At 36.7% G+C, this 21,470-nt stretch overlaps 1 protein-coding gene across 1 annotated transcript in view; it reads right to left on the reverse strand.

Moving 5' to 3' along the window:
• The window catches only part of PLCZ1 (phospholipase C, zeta 1), a 54,055-nt gene continuing 32,585 nt past the window's right edge, over positions 1-21,470 (reverse strand). Inside the window, exons 8-12 of the mRNA XM_009707821.1 lie at positions 21,124-21,240; positions 8,104-8,276; positions 5,130-5,262; positions 3,242-3,391; positions 1-83 (exon numbers count right to left, since the gene is read on the reverse strand). Coding sequence (XP_009706123.1) covers positions 1-83; positions 3,242-3,391; positions 5,130-5,262; positions 8,104-8,276; positions 21,124-21,240 — 656 coding nt within the window. The remainder of the gene's footprint in view (positions 84-3,241; positions 3,392-5,129; positions 5,263-8,103; positions 8,277-21,123; positions 21,241-21,470) is intronic.

Here is a 21,470-nt window from a genome sequence, read left to right on the forward strand (position 1 = left end):
TTAACTGGACCAGACATGAACAAATAGTGATGCAGGTTCGAGATTGGTACCATCTTTGGAAAACAAGGGAACCTTACGGTAGCCTGTAAATAAAATAACAGTTTATTAGTGCATTAACCACAAACACAAAGATTATGATGGAGTGTTTTTATGATCTACTATGCAAATAAGGTGTAACCTATGATTCTCTAAATAACTCTTTAATAAAAAATAAACTGAAATGATACAGAACCCAAATCCCATTCCTACTGGCTTTTTTCTCCACATATACAGTTTTTCAATTCTGGCATTCTTGGACCCAGAGTGAACAACTCCAGTGCCTTTCAGGATGTGGTGTTCTTTCAAACTGAAGACTTTTAGCCCAGTGATATCTAAACATGGGGAAGGCATACATTGTAACATCCAAAGATGTTATGTGCTGCACTCACTGTTCTGATAGCAAATTAAATAACTTGTGAATCAACAGTGATAGTGCCTTAGAGAAGAATGGTGTTGCAGCAGTAATGCACTATCCAGCTGGGGCAGAAAACAAGTGTAGTGTAAGATCTACCATGACATCCTAAGTCTGTTAAGGCTCTCCTTTTAGATAGGAGTGATTCCCAATATCAGAGGTAAGGCATGACTCAGAAACGAGCTGTTCCTCCAGGTGCTGATGCATTTGGAGAAGCTATAGTTCTCAACTTCAAACTTAATTGCTCAGGAAAACAAAACAATCCCCTCTCCAAACTTACATTGCTTTATATGACTGTAAATGTCCATTATTTCACGATAATAAGCAATGTCAACTTTTGATTAAATAAAAGAAGTTCTGTGTTTTATCTGTGTATATATAACTCCAGTTATTTAAGTAAGTATGTGTTATGAATAAGTATCTACATTCAGAACTATAGTTTTCAAAATCCTTCTTTAGGTGTGTCTGGATGTGCATGTAGTCTTTGGGACTCTCATTTATTTCAGTTTGGATTTTCTTGATTCTTTTATATGACATGAAAGTCCTCCTGCCATCTAAGGTTCAGCTTCTGGGCAGCAGATATTAAAGCTGAGTTCAGGCACTATGCATTTGAGATCAACTTTTAGAGTATGCACACAATATGTGGAAGATTTGGTTTATTTCCTATCCAAAGATACACTTCAAGGGCTAAAACTCATTTCTAAAAACTGTGTTCTAGCCCCTACCTACAGAATATTCTACAAAGTGTCCTAAGAGAAGTAAAACTTCTTTATTGAAATTGTTCCAATTTGCAGGAAATAATTAACTATTCATTGATCCAGTGATAATAGCAGTAATAGTTGAATTCCTACCTGTATTAGCGTTCTACATGGCAGATTCATTGGGACAGGGACTGTAACCCAGGACACCCCTCCTCTTGCTTTTAACCACCCTGCTAAAGAATTATTCTCACCTTCAGCCCCTCTGAGTATACCACTTAATCACTGCATGAAAAATCAAATACTGCCACAGGTGGGCAGCAAGCATTCTTCCCCAGTGTAATCTACACCTGAGTTGGGAGGCTGCTGCTGGGGAAAGGCAGGCAGTGATGCTATACATTTGAATCCTTTCAAGAGAAAATGCAGGGGAGTATGGCAATGGCACAACTTTGTCTCACTGCCTGTCAAAGAAAAAGAAGATGTAAGCACTGCTCAGCTTTTGGAAGCAACTTGCCCTCAGGGGACACCTCAGGGATGTGATTCCTAGGGAAGCAGGGACAGTCCTGTAGTGCAGATTAAAGCAATCATCGGAGATGTGAGAAGTAAGATTTAAATCCTATGGTTTAGACAGTGATTTCCTAAGAAAACTAGGCTGTTGTGACTCCCTCAGCAAGACACATTTTCCCCTTTCACTGTTTAGGGAGCTTGGGTACCTGAAGCAAAACCATGGTTCCAGACTTGGAATCCACAGGTCTCAATGTTAAACATTGCAATAAATTCTGAAATTATCTGTCAGTTCACCTCTCAGAAGCATTTTATTTATGCCTCTGGGCATCTTGATGGGAGCTTGCATTTTTTTACAGTATGTTAAGTGGGAGTTGAGGCAATTTGGCACTATTTATAGGTTTTTGTACCTACACTCATTTCCTAGTATTTTTAATTACTCCACTCAAAAACTTTCCTGTAGAATCTGCATGCTCTTACTTTTCCAAAAGATGAATCCCCCTTTTGTCACCAAAATTAATCATACAGGTACAGGAGAGATGCACTGAAAAATTATACAAAAAAAAAAAAAAAAACAAACACCAAAGAAAAGCCCAAATTTACAGTTTTACAAGTATATATAAACTTGAGTGTCTGCTATTTAAATTTGTCTCAGACATCATGAGTTGGTAGGGGTTTTTTTTCATTATTCTGAAATATATAAATAAAAGGAAAGTAAAAGGTGATCAGTGTAAAAATTTATGTTGGAGACAAGCAAGCGTGCTTTAACAGTAATGTCTTTATAACTCCTCAACCTCAACTAAGAATCACAAACAGCTTTATGACTTCAGAACCTGGAAAAAAAGCCATTAAAAATCCTGTTAAGCTTAATAAAAAAGGCACGGTGCCCATTGCCATCTCCAACATTTTGCCTTCACATCTTCTTTCACTAATAAAAGTTAGTTGTTTGTTTTGTCAGAAACAGCTTTGGAAATTCAATATAGTAAACAGCTATTTTACATAAGCCTTTCTCCTTGGCCTACTGACTTCTGTGTTTGCTCTTTATGTGCAGTCTATTAATCATATAATAGGAAGCTATACTAGTACAATAAAAGAAACACTACCACGAAAAATACCACAAATACTTTGCATAATCAATATTCTTTGTTCTCTACTCTGAAAAGTTGCAGAGAGATTACCTGAGCTTTTGGGGGAGTTTTTTGTTTTGATTTGGTTTATATTGGGTTTTGAACCTGAGTAGAAAGTGCACAAAACTGTTACCTCTATCATAGTTTTGACTAATCTCTCTTCCTGTTTCTTATTATAATGAGTGAAAATACCATCTGAGCAGTTTCTAGCTAGAACAGAATACTGGAGTAGGAATAATTAACTGTCACTATTATTCTTTTGATTTCTACACCATGGAGTTACATTCAGAGACTACGATGACTTGAAAAACCAAAGACTGCAATTTTTACCTATGGTTATACAATTCTCCTTTAGGAAATAAACATGATGCTGTACTCTATCAATACTACAGTAATGATAAAGCCTGGAAGTTGTAGGGGTTTTTTTGAGCTGTTACAGGTTACTCACATAAAAATATTACCTTTATTCAGGCTCAGCAGTGGCAAAGTGAATTGACCAAGGAATTCATTTGCAACCAGAGATATCTCATCCTCCACACAGAAGCGTATCAATGCCAGTTCCGGAACTTGGATAGTAAAAGTGAAAATTTCATCCCATCTAGGGTTCAAGGCTAATCGAAAGAGAAATACACAGTATCAAAATACCATTTCATTTCTTCTACTTAAAATCTGAATTATTGTATCTGCTATCACTGGTCTGAACTGGTAAAGATTTGTTCTTTTCCCCTAGGTTTCTGTACCCATTTAAATAAATGATGAGACTCCCGCTGACTGCAGTGGTATATAAGTCACAGCTTTTGTATAGGTTATGGAGTTCGAACTGTCAGAGGGAAGCTCTCAGAATGAAGCAAACATAGAGAACTTGGGACTTGCCTAAAGTATACAGGCCGGCCCCTTCTAAGGGTTTGCCATGTATTACCAACATAATACTGTAAATCAAAAGCCTAAGAAAGTTGGTGTCACCTCTTAGAAGAGAGCAAATGGGACAGCAATAACCAGGTTAAGAACCTCTGCTCAAATTTTCCTATGGCCATACCAGTTTCATGTTTTTCCCAAAGTTTCTCCTTTTACAGTATTGGAAATGAGGCAGGAGCTAAATAAATTAAGGTAATAAAGCAGTCGCTTGACTAAAAATGCAAAAAGAGGATCTGGAACAGGATGGGGCTGCTTTGTCTTGAGCAATGTTCATACATGGAGAAAAGAAATTCAGCGGCCAATTTAGAACAGCAGCCATCCACAAAAAGGGAAAAGGAAAAATAGAAGATAGAGGCACAGAAGAAGGGAGATCACAGGGAACTTTTAGTCTGAGGCATCAAGAAGATCTGTATGATAAAGGTAAGGGAATGCGTGAAGACAACTACAAAGAGTATACACTTCACCTGTCAAGCAATTAAGAGACTAGTCCTACTAGAAACCTCATATGAGCTAAGTGATGAAGTCACAGAAATTTCTTCATAAAAAATGTCTTTAAATTTCCCAATTAGTGTACTGGTTTTGGCTGGGATAGGGTTAATTTTCTTCATATCAACCAGTATGGTGCTATGTTTTGGATTTGTGATGAAAACAGTGTTGATACCACACCAATGTTTTAGCTATTGCTGAGCAGTGCTTACACAGTGTTAAGGATTTCTGTCTTTCTCATGCTGCAACCTCCTCCCCATCCCAGTGAGGAGGCTGGGGGTGCACAAGAAGCTGGGAGGAGACACAACTGGGACAGCTGACCCCAACTGACCCAAGGGGTACTCCACGCCATATAATATCACGCTCAGTGTAAAAGAGGCTGGGAGAAAGAAGGAGGAAGGGAAGATGTTCAGAGTTACAGTGTCTGTCTTCCCAAGTAAGCATAACACACGATAAAGGTCTGCTTTCCTGAAAATGGCTAAACACCTGCCTGCTGATGGGAAAGGCAAATTAATTCTTTATTTTGCTCTGCTTGCACATGCAACTTTTGCATTACCTATTAAACTGTCTTTATCTCAACCCAGGAGTTTTCTCGCTTTTGCCCTTCTGACTCTCTCCCCCATCCCACTGGGGAAGAGTGAGCAAGCGGCTGCGTGGGGCTGAGCTGCCACCCAGGGTGAGCCCACAACAGTGAGTAAAGCAAGCCAATGCATTCCATCTTCCTTCAGGGGAGTGCTACTAACTAGGAAAGCTTGTGCTTCCTTAACCAACTAGTCTACAAATATGGCACATTCTGCTACAGATTTTGTGCCAGAAGATCCTAGTCTAGAGAGAAATATTTGCAGTCTCTGTAAGTACATAACAACTTCTTGGAATGAAAAAATGGTAATTCCTTATAAAATATTATTGTGCTTTGTTCAGAGTCAAGAGAATAAGACTGATGCTCACCATTGCTTTTTATAACACTAGATTTTTTTTTCACTTGATCTTCTGGCACACCGTAAATTTCTATCTGCACGAAAGGGTCAGCTTTGTTAGTCTTCGACAAGTTACTGGGTGGTAACTGATGTCCACTGATGAGCTGGAAAATTGAAGTTGAAATAACTATAGGAATGAACTTTACATAGTAGCCATATTTTAGTCATAGTAGCAAAAACTGTTCGACAAGGAAACTACTATAAGCATATAGACTGTTATACAAATACATATTAAACACAATTAAATTAAGACTCTAATGCTTCCCATTTAATTTAATTCTTGGTTAATTTAATAGAATCATGGAATGGTTTAGGTTGGAAGGCACCATTAAAGATCACCTAGTCCAACCCCCCTGCAATGACCAGGGACGACATCAACTAGATCAAGTTGCTCAGAGCCCCATCTTTTATTCAGTAACTAGACGTAAAAATTATGTTTTGTTATCATGCAAAATAATAATGTTGGAGGAATCAGTCTTATGATTTTTTCATTTTCTGAGATCAGCATTGTGTAACAGGGTAGGTAGCAGACTGTCTCACCTGTGTTCCTTCTCTTTAACAATAACACATAAAACCTCTGCATTTAGTAGGCTTCCTGATGTTTTTCTCGTTAATTCAGTTATCTACCTGGAAATTTTGCCTCAAACTGCCCTGTAATCTGGCACCTAGCCTAAGAAAGTATTTATGAAAGTCACAACTTTCTATTCTTTCTATCTATATTTCAGGACACCTAGGAGAGAATAACCATCTGTACGGTAATCTGCTTTTTAGAAATCAATATATGGAATGCATCAACAGAGATATACAAGCCTGCAAGCTCAGGTGAACAATACGACTTTTGTGATCCAGGTCTCAGGACTAAGCAGCAAAACTCATGATACAGATTCTTATTCTCCTGTCAACCACCAAAAATAATCAAACCCCACAAATTCCATCTTTTGCTTAAGTATTTTCTGTGACACCTTGCTCCAAGAAAAGTTCTAGCCTGAAATATTGAAGAGCAGTGGCTTAGCAAATCCTGATGGTGTCCCCTTTCTTCCTAGAAAATAGCTACTACTCCCACTAGAAAGCTTTGCAAAATGCAAGCACTGATGGACTGCCCACTTAGAACCAGAGGAGGTTATTTGACATACTCTGAATGACATGATGAAAATTCAGCCACATCGGCCAAGTCTTGCTTCCCACGCTCACCCTGTTGCTAGACCCAGTCTAAGTCTCCCACAGGTTGGGAAAAAAAAAGCCAGCTCTTTTTTAATGCACTATAACCCAAATCCATAATTCCATTCAAATTTTGAGATCCAAGGTGAAGCAGACTTACAGAAAGAGTATTGAATAATATGGTAGGGTCAGAAGTTTCCTTAGGAAGCACCTTGAATATTTGTATTTCTGCTTCAAAGGTTACATGCTTCTTGTTGATGGGAATTGTGGCACATCAGGTTAAGAACGATATTGAATTCAGTAAAATTGGGTTCTGTGTGATTTTGGTGTTCATTTATACTCTTCTCTTCATTCGTTCATTCATTCACAGTCAGGCTGAGAGATTTGACCCCTAGATGTTTTGTATCTTTGCCTGCTGTGAAGTAATTTCTCCATTCATCAAGTTAGCAACTCTTCTTTAGCAGAAACTGTTTTTCCTTTGACTCCTGCTCCTGACTCTTTTTGTCTTCAACCACCATTTCCTAGTTTTTGCTGCTGACTCTGAGTGGGGCTGTCTGCGCCCTACAGTCCCTCAGCCGGTGGGATGCCATTGCTTCTTTGCATCCTGCATTACCCAGCCTGTCATCTCAGTCTAAAAAGCTGCCTTTCTCTTTTCCAATGTCTTCCAAACTCAGATGTTTTCCTTCATTATCAATGATTTTGTCTCTTGCATTACAATTGGGGATTTTTCCTCATCTTAATGAATTCCAGTTTTATACAACTAAGGGCTAAAATAACTGATGTATATGCATGGGTGCTTGAAATCATCCAGTAATGTCTATTCATAATTGGTATGCTCACTGTTAGGACACTAAAATGTTCTTGATTAGGTCTGTGCATTATGTAAGTATTTTATAATTGTTATTAGCTAATGTTTTATCACCATAATTTATTTCTCTGAAAGAAACAAAATAGCAATTATACACTAATTTTATGCTAATTAAACAGCATTCATGCAAGTAGTGTACTGCGTAACCAGAAATAACACTTTTTCTTTGGGAAAAGGTAGTTTTCTAACTAGTGTACAATTATAAAACATTTACTTGACCTCAAAAGAAGAGTTTTTTTCTAACCCGTTATTTTTAAATTACGCATAGTTCTAATATGTTTAAGAAGTAAATCAGATCTTAATTTGGGAGAAGTAGAAATAATTTAAAGGCTTATTGATTCATTCCCCTTTTTAGACTTACTTATATCATTTTAGGATGATAAATAGACTTTTATGTATGCATAAGAAGATAATGAAACTTAAAGAAGCATAAAGCTTCCAATAGTATCTTTAAACATTTCCATTTGTCAATTAGCATTGTAACAGTACATGCGGTGTTACTAATGCTTAAAGAAAATATCACTAAAAGTGCACATTAGATTTCTGAGTTTTCAGAGTTCAGCCCCCACAACGTAACTGACAAGTCCCTTTGTCAGCTACACTTGTGACACAATGCTAGTTGTATTTATATTTCTGTATGCTACACCATGAAAAAATCATGTATTTTTACAAACTCTTATAACTTCTGAACACCTATATATTTTTAGCAAACATAAGTGAACCACAGATTGGAAACTATCCAAGCAGCAGTAGATACTACATGAGAGTTTTAACATATTGTTAAAAAACAATATTAAACTTCCCAACAACCAGGAATGGGGATAAAATAAGAAACCAATAACAGATAACAAATAGCTCTGAACTACATAATATTTGTTTTCACATTTCATGGAACAAACCAATAATTAAGTAAGCTTACCGTTATTGACAGACACATTTGTTTACTGTAACTTCCCACATCGTATGGGGTAAACATTGAATTGTGATTTCTCAAGAATTCTGGTTTCAGAATATAGCCGCAACCGCCATTGTCTAGGAATTTTCCATTTTGCAATTCCATTTGTACTCCCGGTGTCTGGAAGTTTAAGGCCACTATAAAATTAAATAAATATTGATTTTAGTGAGTTAGAGTTGATACCATTGTATAAAACAACTTACAATAATTGTAAAAAAAAAAAAGAGATTAAAATATGTATATCTTTCAACTCATATTATATAAGATCCTGCTATTTCTCTTAAATTTGGCAGTATTCAATAATGAATGATTCACAAAAGAAGTGCACTATTTAGAACTGCACCACATTGCAAGAATTACCCTATAGACACTTTTTACACTGCAGCGTGTTGTGTGTTTTCCCTTTTTTTTTCTAAATTAAACCTTGGAGAATATGAAATGAGAGATCTTTTTTCTCCATAAGGACCAAATTCACATACTAGTTTCTCTACAGTGGCAAGGCCCTGCACCCTGAACCTGCTTACAAAGTTCTGCTGCAGAAGGCAAATACACAGGATTGTAACTAACCTTAGTTACGATATAGAATTCATCACAAAAGCTTGTCACCCAGAAGATCAAGAAGCTTTAGTTTAGAGTTAGAATATTCAGTGCAAATACATACAAGTTTATAGAAGTAGAAGCAATTTAAAAAGTCTTCTTAAATTCATGTGAGCAAACTCTCTTCAAGCTTAATCCTCCAGTACTGGTGTTTATTGTTAGTATACACCTGACAGATTTCCCTTTCCTTGGCAGCTCAAAATATTTTTGGTTTGCTGCAGCAGCAGTAATAAGATAACACACTTCTCATCAGCATGATGTTGTAATTCATGAGATAAAGCCAACACTGAAATAGACCTGTTTAATGAAATTTTCCCCTATTCCGGTACATTAGAGCTTCCTGTCACAGTCAAAATAGAAAATGCACAAGTCAAATCACTGAAGTGATAACATGACATGTTAAACAGAAAATGATAAAAAGTCATTTACTTGATGGCTTGGTGGGAAAAAAATTAAGACTTTAAGCAGTACAAATGATGACTCATAATAATTCAGGAAGAGGACCTTATTACCTTATTACATGTTCCTATGAGATAATATAAATGTATTGAATTAACATTTGGCAGAATTCAGAAATCCTTTTCTTATGTGGAAAATGCAAGAAATATGGATCTGTTTCACTGCAAAAAATATTTGTTTCTTCACTGCCTTGATGATCCTTTAGAAAAAATTTTGTAGTAAATTAGACAAATAGGAACAGATCTCTAGAGTGAAACAGCTGGTACTACGGACCTAATGTTTGCACTATGCATGTTTTTGGTGGAGTTACTTCAGAAGAGCTCTAGCCTCGTCCCATGGCCTCAATACCAATTAATGACTGGAATACATCAAGTGCTCCCACAGTGCATCCTCTGTTTCATCTGAAAGGAATCCCACCTGTGCTAGCTAAGATTGCTCTGAAACATGAACCAATATGCAGTAAGTAAGAATAATTTGGAGCCTTGCCTAAAAAAAAAAAAACACAAACAAACAAACAAACAACCCAAAACCAACAACAACAGAATACAACATGCATTCTGCTTTGAACTAAATGGTAATGTAGACAAAGGCATAGATTCTGTGTCAATATGCAAAGGAACTTGAATGTGTTTTACCTTTGACAACAGAAATTAAACTTCAAAATGTTCATCTTGCCCATTGCACACCATTGCCTTTTTTAAAGAGGGTAAGTATCCTCTTGGTATAGTTTTGGCAGTAGTTCACAATTTGGTTTTTATGACTCAACACAATATCCAGAAACAGACCCAAATATGCTGCTATACGACCCTTGTAACTTAATACATTGATTCAAGCAGTGCAACGAATGCTACAGAGCTGCAGCCCTGAGACCCCTTGAGGCCTAGGTCCTGGCATGATCTACAGATCAACTAAGATGTCTCAGTCTATGGGTAATTCTAGGCCATACTCTCAGAATATGTGGTTTTAAAAGTGTAACCGAAATTAGGCAAATCAAAGACAAATAGTTTCAAATAGCAGCTTCCACATGATGAAACAAATTACATGATTGCACATAATGAGACTGTTGCTAAATTTGCCAAGTTTTATAGGCTACTAAGCAGGAAAATCTGATTTAACAACAGAAACAAGCAAAGGACAATACTTCACATTTTATCATATTCTGAAAATTACTTTTGCAACACAAGGGAAGGGCAATGTTATTACAGGTTGATATCTTCAAATATCAACACTATATTTTTACTTAATTTAATTTACCTTAGAATAAGTTAAAAACACACTGAACAGTAGTTTTAATTTACTTACTGGCTTCCCAGTATTGCAAGTTGTAACCCGATTAAGGTAAGTGAATGTGAAATTTTATATTATATCCTCTGAAATGCATACTTCTACTACAACTGTTAGCAAGGTTCATAGCTGCTTGGGTCCTCCTAGGACAATGCTTTATGGTGTACTGTTGATGCACAGTTTTTCTTTTTTACCAGATGCAGTCATAACCCTTACACTTCTTGAGTAATGGCAAAGTTAATAAATTAAAACCTATGTTTTCATCATCTAGCAGTGTGGTCTTAGCAACATCTATCTGCAAGGAAGTCTGAATTTCTACCCAATGTTTCATTTTTGTTTTGCTGAATTCAAGAACAGAACTTTCAATAACATGCTTTATACTGTTGTTTTATGAAACAGTAGAACTTTAATGCATGTACGAAGAGAGTTTTAAACTCCTGGTTTCTTTTGGAAAGAAGCCTAAATATGCTTACTATGAAACCATCTGAACAGTACATAATCTTAACGTATGGTTTTCATGGGAATGTACAGGCACCTGAAGCTCAGCACTGTGTAAGTTAAACTTTCTCCTCAGTCCTTTCATTAAGCACCAAAAGCCTTTTAATATTGGCACCAAAATCAAAACAGCAGAGTAAAACATGGGCTCGGAGGACAACCTGAGCAAAGGAATTCCTATGTGATTCCTGCCTCTGAAACGGATCCAAATCTTCCTGGAACCATGAAGCCGAATCTCCTTCAGATCAGAGTGTTTAATACTCAAGTTTTCTTGCAAAGTACCAAAGCTGCCATGGCTGTCCCTGTTGGCCCGCGATATAAGTAACTTCATATAGCAAATGCAAGTTAGGAAATAGCCTAGCTCCACAAAGATTAAACAACCCATAATGTACAGAGGGATACAAAGGGTGTATTTCATCCCAAACCTCTGTATCACAAGCAGTTAACAGCAGTCAGTCCCACAACTAATCGCAGAGCTAAGCACAATCTATGTGTTCAAATACAGCACCTTCCATAAGGACTACCATTCAAGACGTAATTGATTTTTTAGTCTGAAAGCAAAAGCGTTTGAAAACCAAAGTGAGCACTGGGGTTCTCAGCTCTCTAAGTGACTATGATTTGAAAGCAGTTGAGGAAAACTGCATGTCTTTTGTCTGTGATGCTGCCTCTCAATTAATATTCCTATTGGGACTTTTAAATTGTCATTTTTCATATTTTATTCTTTGCTTCCTAGTTCTATTAGCTGTATTACAACCCTATGGTTTAATATATTTTCTGCATTTAAAAGGGAAGATTTTAAAATAGATAAGCACATATTTGTCACCAATTTTCCTTAAAATGAGTTACTTATTTGCATTTTATGCCATTTAAAATCCATCTCAAAATGTCTGAATTTTATGCAATCTGCAAAAATATCATATGCAAAAAGCACTCAGTGCCAATGTTCCTATTGCCATGATTTACTTCATTCATTTGAGTCTAAAGCGGAATAATAGATCACGCTTCCAACCCCTTGATCAGTCTTGTTGCCATCCTCTCAGATCTTTCTAGTTGTCTATGCTCTTAAAATGGGCCACTCACAATGAATACAATGCATCTTCTGTGCCTTAGATATCCAAAATATGAACTGAATTCCACACAGACTGGGAAATACTATGAAAACAGGACCATATCCTAATGGCCTGGCATATTTTGTCATTGGTTATGAGATGATCTATGTGGTTGGATTTGAAGACACTGCATTCATTCCACATTAACGCTCCCAGATGGGCATTGACTGTCTGTCCTTTCTTCTCATACGCAGGTCATAGCTGCAACCAATTCATCACTGCCCAAATTTACAGAAATATTTTCAGAAGTTCTTATGTGACTGAGTAGTCCACATTACTTTTTTCAAAGGGATGTAGGTGCTTTTAAAAAATTTTATCCACAGCCTGAATAAAGGGCATGCTAACTGAGTATGAGTTGACTCAAAACGTGGATGAAAATGGAGGATATTCAGTCATCAGATTACACTGAAACCAACTGAAGACATCTGAAGGAAGGATAAACTGTAACATGATGGCAAATTATCACCTGTTACAAATACCAGGAAGCAAGCATTTATTTAACAGTAGCAGCATACACAGCAGGAGGATCTCTTATCAGTAGTAAACAAATTCTGTCAAACAAATATAATACCTTCATCATCTGAATGATAAATATAACACTAATCTCTAAGCCCTGTGCAAGCATTAACTGCCATGATATCAATTAAAAATAATATTTCCCTTTTAGTATATTGAAAATATTATTCAATCTAATATGCAGTCTGATGGAGTTTGCATAAGAGAAATCCAATGCATTCTATAGTACCCCATAAGAGAAATCCAATGCATGCTGTAGTACCCTGTAAACCCTTCTCACTAACAGCAGATGTAAAGAAGATAATGTGCTCTATTACCAAGTGGTCAGAACATGTAACCTGGAAAAATGGTGGAACATGGTTGTTTTTAAACACCTTTTTCATCTGGGTCTATCTGAGAAACTAGAAAGACTTCCAGCATAATTAAGACTCTCTGCCAAATTGCAGCAGCTTCCTCGGGCGGCTCTGAGCCCGAGTATTAATTGCTGTTCTGGTCCTGTCTTGACATGTCACTCTGATCCTCATTGCCATCTCTGAGTGCTTGTTAATTCAGGCTTGTGGACATACTGTCCAAAGACAGTCTTATAACCACCGTCAGCATTCCCTTTGCCTTGGGCTTTATGAGTTTTTTAAATCTTCATGGAGCTTTAACCTTCTTGCCAAGACAGTGAATAGGTGAGATCCCACACAAACTTTATGAACAAGGACTTACGTCTACCAGGAAAAAAAAAAAAAAGTGATTGGTTCCTTTACAACATACAGCAGACTTAACTGGTTAGTATAAATATTGGCATACAAACTGTCTCTCATCTTTTTTTTCCTGACCAAAAATTTGATCAAAAAGTACGTATTTTTTTCCTCTCCTTACAGAATTAAATGAGACTTTAGCTATTCAGACTCCAAATTTTATTAAGTTTAATTATAATTTCTGGCTTTGCTTATCACTGATGCATTTTCACAGTATCACAGAATTGGTTTGGTTGGAAGAGACCTCTGGATCATCGAGCCCAACCTTTGCCCTAACACCACCATGTCAGATAGACCATGGCACTAAGTGCCACTTCCAGTCTTTTCTTAAACACCTCCAGGGATGGTAACTTTACCACCTCCCTGGGTAGCCCATTCCAATGCCTAACGACCCCTTCTGTGAAGAAATGCCTTCTCATTTCTAGCCTGAACTTCCCCTGGCACAGTTAAGCAGACTTTGAAACAGATGCTCTTATTCTACAGAAACTTAATTTGTGAATGAATGACTTACAACATGAGGTATTCTGCTGTCGTAAGAAAGACTACCCATCTGAGAACTGAGTAAAATGCATCACTGTCTGACACATCATGCTCAGCATGTGCAGTCAGTCTGTCCTTATTGTCTTTGGACCAATTCAATACTGTTGCTCTAAAGACACTATCATTAGAAATGTTAAGAATTCAGTCATTCTAATGCTCATTATTGCTGGTGTTGTTCCTACTTAATTACAAGTAGCACTACTGGAAAAAAAGATGTCAGATGATTAAAAATCATCCATTGTCCAAGTATATCTGCAACTGGTTTCAGTTAAGGATCCTGTCTTGAGAAGTTCTCATGGGAAAAGTACCAAAAGCATTTCTGATAAACTCTAAAATCTAAAATCCAAATTGATTTTTGCTATTTAATTAATGTGTCAGTCTGAAAGTTACACTTCAGTGTAAGTCTGACCATCTTTTGGTACTCATTTCACACCTGAAACAGATACTTTTCCAAAATAATTTTAAAAATTTGTTGCACTGTGTTTCTTGGCAGAACAGTGTGTGTTATCATCTTCCCCTTCCTGTTTTAGTCTGGGTCTCTAACACAGGGTTTAGAAGAATATCAGCAAGGAGTTCAGCGACAATTGTGTCCCTGCAATTTTTTCTGTCTTTCTTTAAATTTGACTATATTTCAGATAAATTATTTAGTATTTGATTAGTTGTCTGCAGTTGTGGATTTAGTGAAGATAACTGGAAAAATGAATGATAAAATGAAATTTCTGTGTTTCTTTACTTTTAAGTGAAGCTCCAATATCTATTACATACATCCAAAAAAACTGCCTAAAAAGAGGCAGGCTCCAGAGTAGCCCAAGAGCTTTGTCATAAACCTGGCAGTTGGAGACATTCCCACACAAGACATGAAACCTTTATTCAAAACACGTCCCAGCCCGTAGAGCCATTCCAAAGGAAAGGTGGCTGCATTTAGATAGCTTCATATATCAGGGTGATATTGTCCCACCTAATTTGTAGATGTCTACACACGAGTTAGCTGACCCACTACAGCTAGCGAAGACCTAATTAATGAAGTTTAAGGGACAACATAACCAAAAATGGGTCAGTACTTTTAAGTATGAGATTAATCATATCCCTGGAGTCTGCAGTTCTAATAGCTGTCCCATTGGGCTAGGGATTTATGGGAGCAAACAGTAAGAGTTGAAGCAACTCTTTTTTGGGGTTCCATAAACTAGATGGTCATGTGCCCTATTACAGCTGTGGATTTTTTTCCAGCTACATGACTTTGTTAATAATAAACACACTTCTTTATTTGGCGAGTTAGTATTGTCTTTCCACAACACAATATTCAACAGCATTTAGTAAGATTTGTGTTAGTTGTGCAACATCTGGTTTTCACTTCCTACAGATGAATTTTTGGAGTGTTAAAACCGTATTAGGAAGACAGTAATAGTATAGGTATTGTCCCCCATGCCTTCTCTGCAGCTGACCTATGATGACTAGTCCTGTCCTTGAAACCTCAACAAGGAGGAGTGGCCAGCCAAGAGACACTTTTCTATGCCTTCTCATTTCATTCTTCCAGGGCATTGTTTGGCTTGGGAGCTAGCAAGAAATCTTTCCTACCTTTCCTACAGGATATTCTCTATAAGTCAGTTGTGGGATAAAGCCACAACAAGCCCAAACAAAGACCTAGACTAGAAGGATAGCTGTACGGAACAGCCTGGACGTGTTTTTGCCATGAGGTGAATGACATGTCAGACTTACCCTCTGCCTTTGAGCAGAAGAAGTGTTTTAGTTTGGGACAAAATCCAGAGCCCATTTTGGAAAGACAGCTGAATCTCTGTTTAATTGGTGGAGACTAACTATTAGGCTTTTAGATGCAGAATGACCAAAGGTGAAATGCTCTGATGTATCTGTCTTTTCCATGTCATAGGCAATATTTAGAGTTAAGTCATCCGCAAGGTTTTAAGGACCACAATGCTAGATTAAGAGTGCTAATCTAACTGCAATCTGAGGTATTCTAATAACTAACCAGACATAAAAATAAAAACATTAACGCCTGTCACATCACAAATTTCACTAGAAATTCAAGCAACAACAATTCAAAGCTATAATGTAATGAATATTCTCAGTTGTTTCAGATGACGCACTAGCTGTTGAAAAAAGTCATGCTGTAGAAAATGCTTGCTTTACATGTTTGCTATTATAAAAAAAATTCCAGTAAAAATAATAACCAAGAGTATAAAATTATCATGCTGAAAAACTAATTAAATCTATATGAAAAAGTACTATTCCACCACCTTTTAACAGAAGAGCCTGTGTGTTTTCTTAAGTTCAATTTAATTATTTCATAAATTCCTTTACTAAATTTGACACTCCATCAGATATTCTAAAATGTAGTGTTTGGCAAGAATATCTAAATTTCCCATGATCAAACATAATCTGTTTATTTATGGGGGGGGCGAGGGGGGGGGAATCAGTCCTGTTGTCTCCAGTTCTGCCATTTGTCCAGTGAGAAAGGAAAATACACTTTCACAGAAAACATACAACAACCAAAAATTCCAAAGTAAATTAGTGACCCTGTGTTCTCTTTTTCTTTATGAGGCTTTCCAAAGTCTGCCTCCTCTTTAAGTTTTCACTCACTTAGAACCCAAGGAAGGTTGGACTTGATGGTTATTTTAAGTTGCACAGGTGAGGCATACTAAGATCTAAATAAGTGGGTTTCTTTTCCCTAGGTAGATTCAGAGGTTAAAATGAGAACCAGTTAGAGAACTCTTTATCACTTATCTTTTTATGCATTATTTTTTATCATATTATTGCACACATGATTTAGCCACAAAACAGATGTGACAAAATTGCCAAGCTACATTTCAATGTCACAAGCCAAACTAAAACCTATTATAAGAAAAAATCCATCATACAAGTAGTGGAATCTTCACAGTACCATATAAATTTTTATGAGTATTCCAGAAAGCATATGTTCTATATAACCTCTTTTAAAACAAAATTTTGTTCCTGCCATATCATGGCTTTCTCATATAACTTATGTTTTGGTCATTCCTGTAGATTGTTTTGATGTGTGGATAATGTTCTCTACTGCATGCAAAGGACATATTCAAAAGGATATTTAAGTCTTTCTATTTTTATTTTCACTGAGGTTTTCTTTTGGTTCCTTTGCTCTGTTTTTCTCAGTGAATGTAATACAACTGATATCTGTTTATTTAAATAACTGTCCTAAATTTTCTTTCTCTCATAAATCTTTACATTCCATTTTATTTACTAAATAAAAAGAAGATATGGATACCCCAAACCAGTTCTTTCCAATGCCACACTGCAGTTGTATGCAGGAGGCATACTAATTTTCCCAGACTATAAAAAGTATTTTTCTCCATAAGATTTCTTTGTTCACAAAACCTATCTTGTTCTTACAAGTCTCAATTTTCAGAGAATGGACAGTGAGTGCACAGTGATATCCAAAAGCGATTTTGTGGAAACTCTGTACTTTTTACTGTGTTTTTTAACCTACCTTCCTCTAAATTAAGTTTGCACAATTACATAATTCTCATCCTCAGCCCCCAACAAATTTTGAGCCTATTGGACCGTTTCATCCTGCTTTAGCTGAGTGCCGGGCTGCTCTGAGGTCCAGCCAATTTAGGGAAAATTGCTGGCAAGGTACAGAAGAGAGCACTGTTTTGGGTCTATCACTGAGGGAAGTGAAGGAATAACTCAACTCTCATCATTTACATGATGCAGAGGCCTGGCAGGGAGTATTATATGTAGTTTTGAACAAAACCTAATATATTTTCTTTGCCCAGCCAGAACAGTTATGGATGTTAGAATAGCTTAGAAGGAAGTGAGAAGGGTAAGCTGGCAGGTGTGGGGAGGGAGAAAGGAGCTGAGGGAGGGGAACAGGTGACATCATAGGAGAAAACTGAGAGTCCCGTGAACAGTTTTAGGAAAGTGGTAGAAGGGATCTGGAGGGATTACTTCTGCACATGGGACGCAGAGTGCAACGGCAGGGAGACAGGGAGGGTGTGTGGGCTACATGGACACAGGAGACATACAAAAATTTAGCAATCTGTATTAAATCAGTGGAAGAACATCAGCAGAAGATTCACTGAGTGGAGCTTTGGGAGTTGCATTGTGAAGTGCAGTTATATTTCTGCCAAAATGTTATCTAAAACAGATTAGAGAATCAAGAATAGATCTGACATGGCTTAGAAATAATGTATGTTGAGAATTGGTTATAATCAGCCTATTCCCATGAGAAAAATGTTTCTTTAAATGAAGATGCAAATAGTGTGACCAAGCGGGCAGATCTAACCACTTCCTGCATATTTTTAATTCTTCCAGGAAGGGGCCCAAAGCCCCTATACAGCAAAAATCCTATCTTTTGTATACTTATGTTTAGAATGACTTTTCATGGAAGTATACTCTGAGTCAACAGTCAACGTAGTCATTTTGAGAGACTTCAGTCCTGTTTGAGATTTAACAAATGGATATTCTTTGCAGAGATCAGTGTGGAGATTTACAGGCTAGAAAGAAAACTAGTAAACTGCAGTATGATAAGCCTGAGAAATTAATTCAATTTTAAATTAAGGACGTCTGACCTGCGCTTCCTCTGAGCATGAAAAAAACTTAGTAGTTTTTAATAGCAATGTAGATAGTATACAGAGAGTGCACCACCCCAGGTAAATAGTCCAGCAATAGCATGACATCAAGCTAAGTGAGGATCAGCCAAAAGGACAGACTATAATCAAATCAATCCCAAATGGTATGGTAATGGCGAGATACTTCCAGCAACAGACTAGCTCAAACCCAAATCTCTACCACAAATAAGCATATATAATGACACGGACACAAGCAAAATTTATGCTAACCAGTAATTTTTTTACTTCTACTGTATTTGTAAAACTATACATTAATACAACCGTCAGGATGAGAGGTAGAGTTTGTAACAATGAGGGGATTATGGGGCGTCTGACTACCTTTCAGTTCTTTCATGGAACAGCCAGCACTGAGTGGTCCAATTCATGCAATCTCCTTAGTCAGTTTCCTGTGTTACCTCAACAGGCAGCACTGACAGCATGCCATAGCTCAGGGTGGGGACAGCAAACAGCAAGAAATTTAGCTTGGTGATGTCCTCCACAGCTTGTGGTAAGGGCCACAGACATGAGAACAGCGATCTCAGTGAAAGCTGAGGCATGATGCTCCTTCAAATTGTAGGAGAGTAGCTGGGGGCACATTAGGGGGTTAAACAATAAATAATATGCATGTGCATGATTGATTGGAAATAGCACACTGTTAAAAACATTTCTGAGAAGATAACGAAACAGAAGGTATTTTGGGAACTGAGCAAGGAAACAAGTTAAAAAGGAAGCCTGGAGCAAGGGTGCAGATAAGCTCTAGGCCCCCCCAGGCAAAGTGAAATCTGTGCCCACCTCTGTATGAGTGTATATTGTAACATAACAAGGTAAGACCATACCTTTCACCTTTCTAAACTGGGAGCCTACGGCAAACTGCCCTGCTCACCCCACAGTCTCCCTCAGGTGGCCTTGGTATTGAATCAGAATAAAAGACAGACTATATATGTGGATGCAAAAAATATTGTTCTCTACTTTACCTAAGGCTGAAGAAGGTGTAGCAGACTAACACAGAAAAATATTCTGTAACTGAGAATCTTTTAAACTGAAGAACAAAAAGATGAAGGCAAGATTGCCTCTAAAGCCATTAAAAAAGGGAAAGTGCTTACAGGTGAGAGGTTTTTCAAAGCCTTTGAGTACAGGAGTCATGCTTACTTTTAATATTTTCAAATGTTAAAACTAACTTGAAATGCAGAGAAACAAGCTATTGTTATTTCATTGCTCAGGGAACTAATATGCTTTGTACTGGAAATTAAGATGCTAAACTTTCATTGCATCTATACAGTCACTGGAGACTCCCAGAAGCTCCCAGCTGGGAATACCGGGGTATTCTGCTGACCATGAGCATTTGAGTAATTCTTTGCAGTAGCATATCATAATCTGGGAATTCTTGGAACAAATATTAATTGTTGTGCCCACATCTCCTGCATCTGCGCCACTCCAGTTGCACAAAACCACTGAAAACCCACAGATCGTTCAGATGAGGCTTCCATTGCTGTGTAAAAATTCCTAAATCAAACACATATCTTTGCATCATCAATTCTAACTCAATGCTATAGGGCAACCATAGGAAAAAGCAAATGCAATTGCATTCCAACAATTCCCATCTTTAGCTAAACAGGCAGCTGCTTCTATTCCCTTGATCACTACAAAGTAGCTATAAAGAGTGCAGGCCTCAGCTGAAAAAGAATTTTTTTTAAAAGAAAATAAGGGAAAAAAAGAAAAAAGGAAAAAGAGAAAGGAAAAAAAGAGCAGCAGCAGCTACCATTCCCATTTTCTCTTAGAAAGATGTTCTATTTATACCTTTGCCACAGCTGACAAATAAGCACAGAGATTATAGAATTTGATTAATACAACATGCAAAAGAATCTAATCTATTTTCATTTTCTTAAAAGGTATATTGCAAATTATTTTTTTTTGGCAGTACAGTGCTTAATGCATAGCATACTTGCTTTTACTTCAAAACGTAAGATAACATAGTTAATGTAATAATTTCAGCCCAAACAGACAGACAGTAAAATATAAATTATCGTTGAGACTCTCCCTACAGACACCCACAGATAAGTATCATAGAATTATTAATAAAAAATGAGATAATATATGAAGAAGAAGAAGCAAATTCTGTTTTGATTATTGACAGTTGTTTATACATGTGCTTTTGCTACACTGTTTCATAAGACAAAATCATACTTTGTTTAGTCTTAGGGCTAGGAGTAATACAAAATAATGTTCAAAACTTTAAAATGTTGTTTCTTATTATCCCACAGAAAAAAAACTATGGTAGTTTAAAGAAATTAATGAATTATAATAAACCAGGATATCCAGGATAAGATACAGCTATTTAACAGAAAGTGATATTTATAATTAGTTTAGGGCTTAACTGGAACTAATTACAAAAGTAAATAGATGAAAATAATATTCCTCTTAGTTATTATATACCAGAATTCCTGGATTCCAGGATGAAAAATTACTAGGATATGTAGACTGAAGGAGAAGTGTAGATAACACAAAAATGAGAGTGATGCCACTGAGGGAAAATATGTAACTTACATAACACAAAAAATAGTATAAGAAGGAAAAACTTTTGTATCTCTATAGTCTCTGCAAAACCTGGAATGTAACAGTCTCCGCAAATTTACATACCCATTTGACACCCCACGTTCCAGAAATCTTGAGGATTGTAATTTGAAGAGTTCATTCTTGTTCCTTTAGGGTAGATTCTTGTGATGAATCTTGAAGTATGTGAAACAAACTGTCTAGCTGAAAAGCAAAATTATAAAACCTTGGTAAGAAAAACTTTATTAATAAGAGATCCTATTTAAATAAATAATAATAAAAATATATTAATCTGATCCAGCAATATTTTTTTTTTGTACACTGGTAATATCATATCAATGTATTTCTATTTTAGGACATTATTATGCAAGTTAATGTTAGTATATGGGCCACTCTGAGATATAGCTAAAATCCTATTTTAAAACCTCAATATT

Source organism: Cariama cristata, unplaced genomic scaffold (genome assembly GCF_000690535.1).
Source record: "Cariama cristata isolate BGI_N322 unplaced genomic scaffold, ASM69053v1 scaffold3109, whole genome shotgun sequence".
NCBI lineage: Eukaryota > Metazoa > Chordata > Aves > Cariamiformes > Cariamidae > Cariama > Cariama cristata.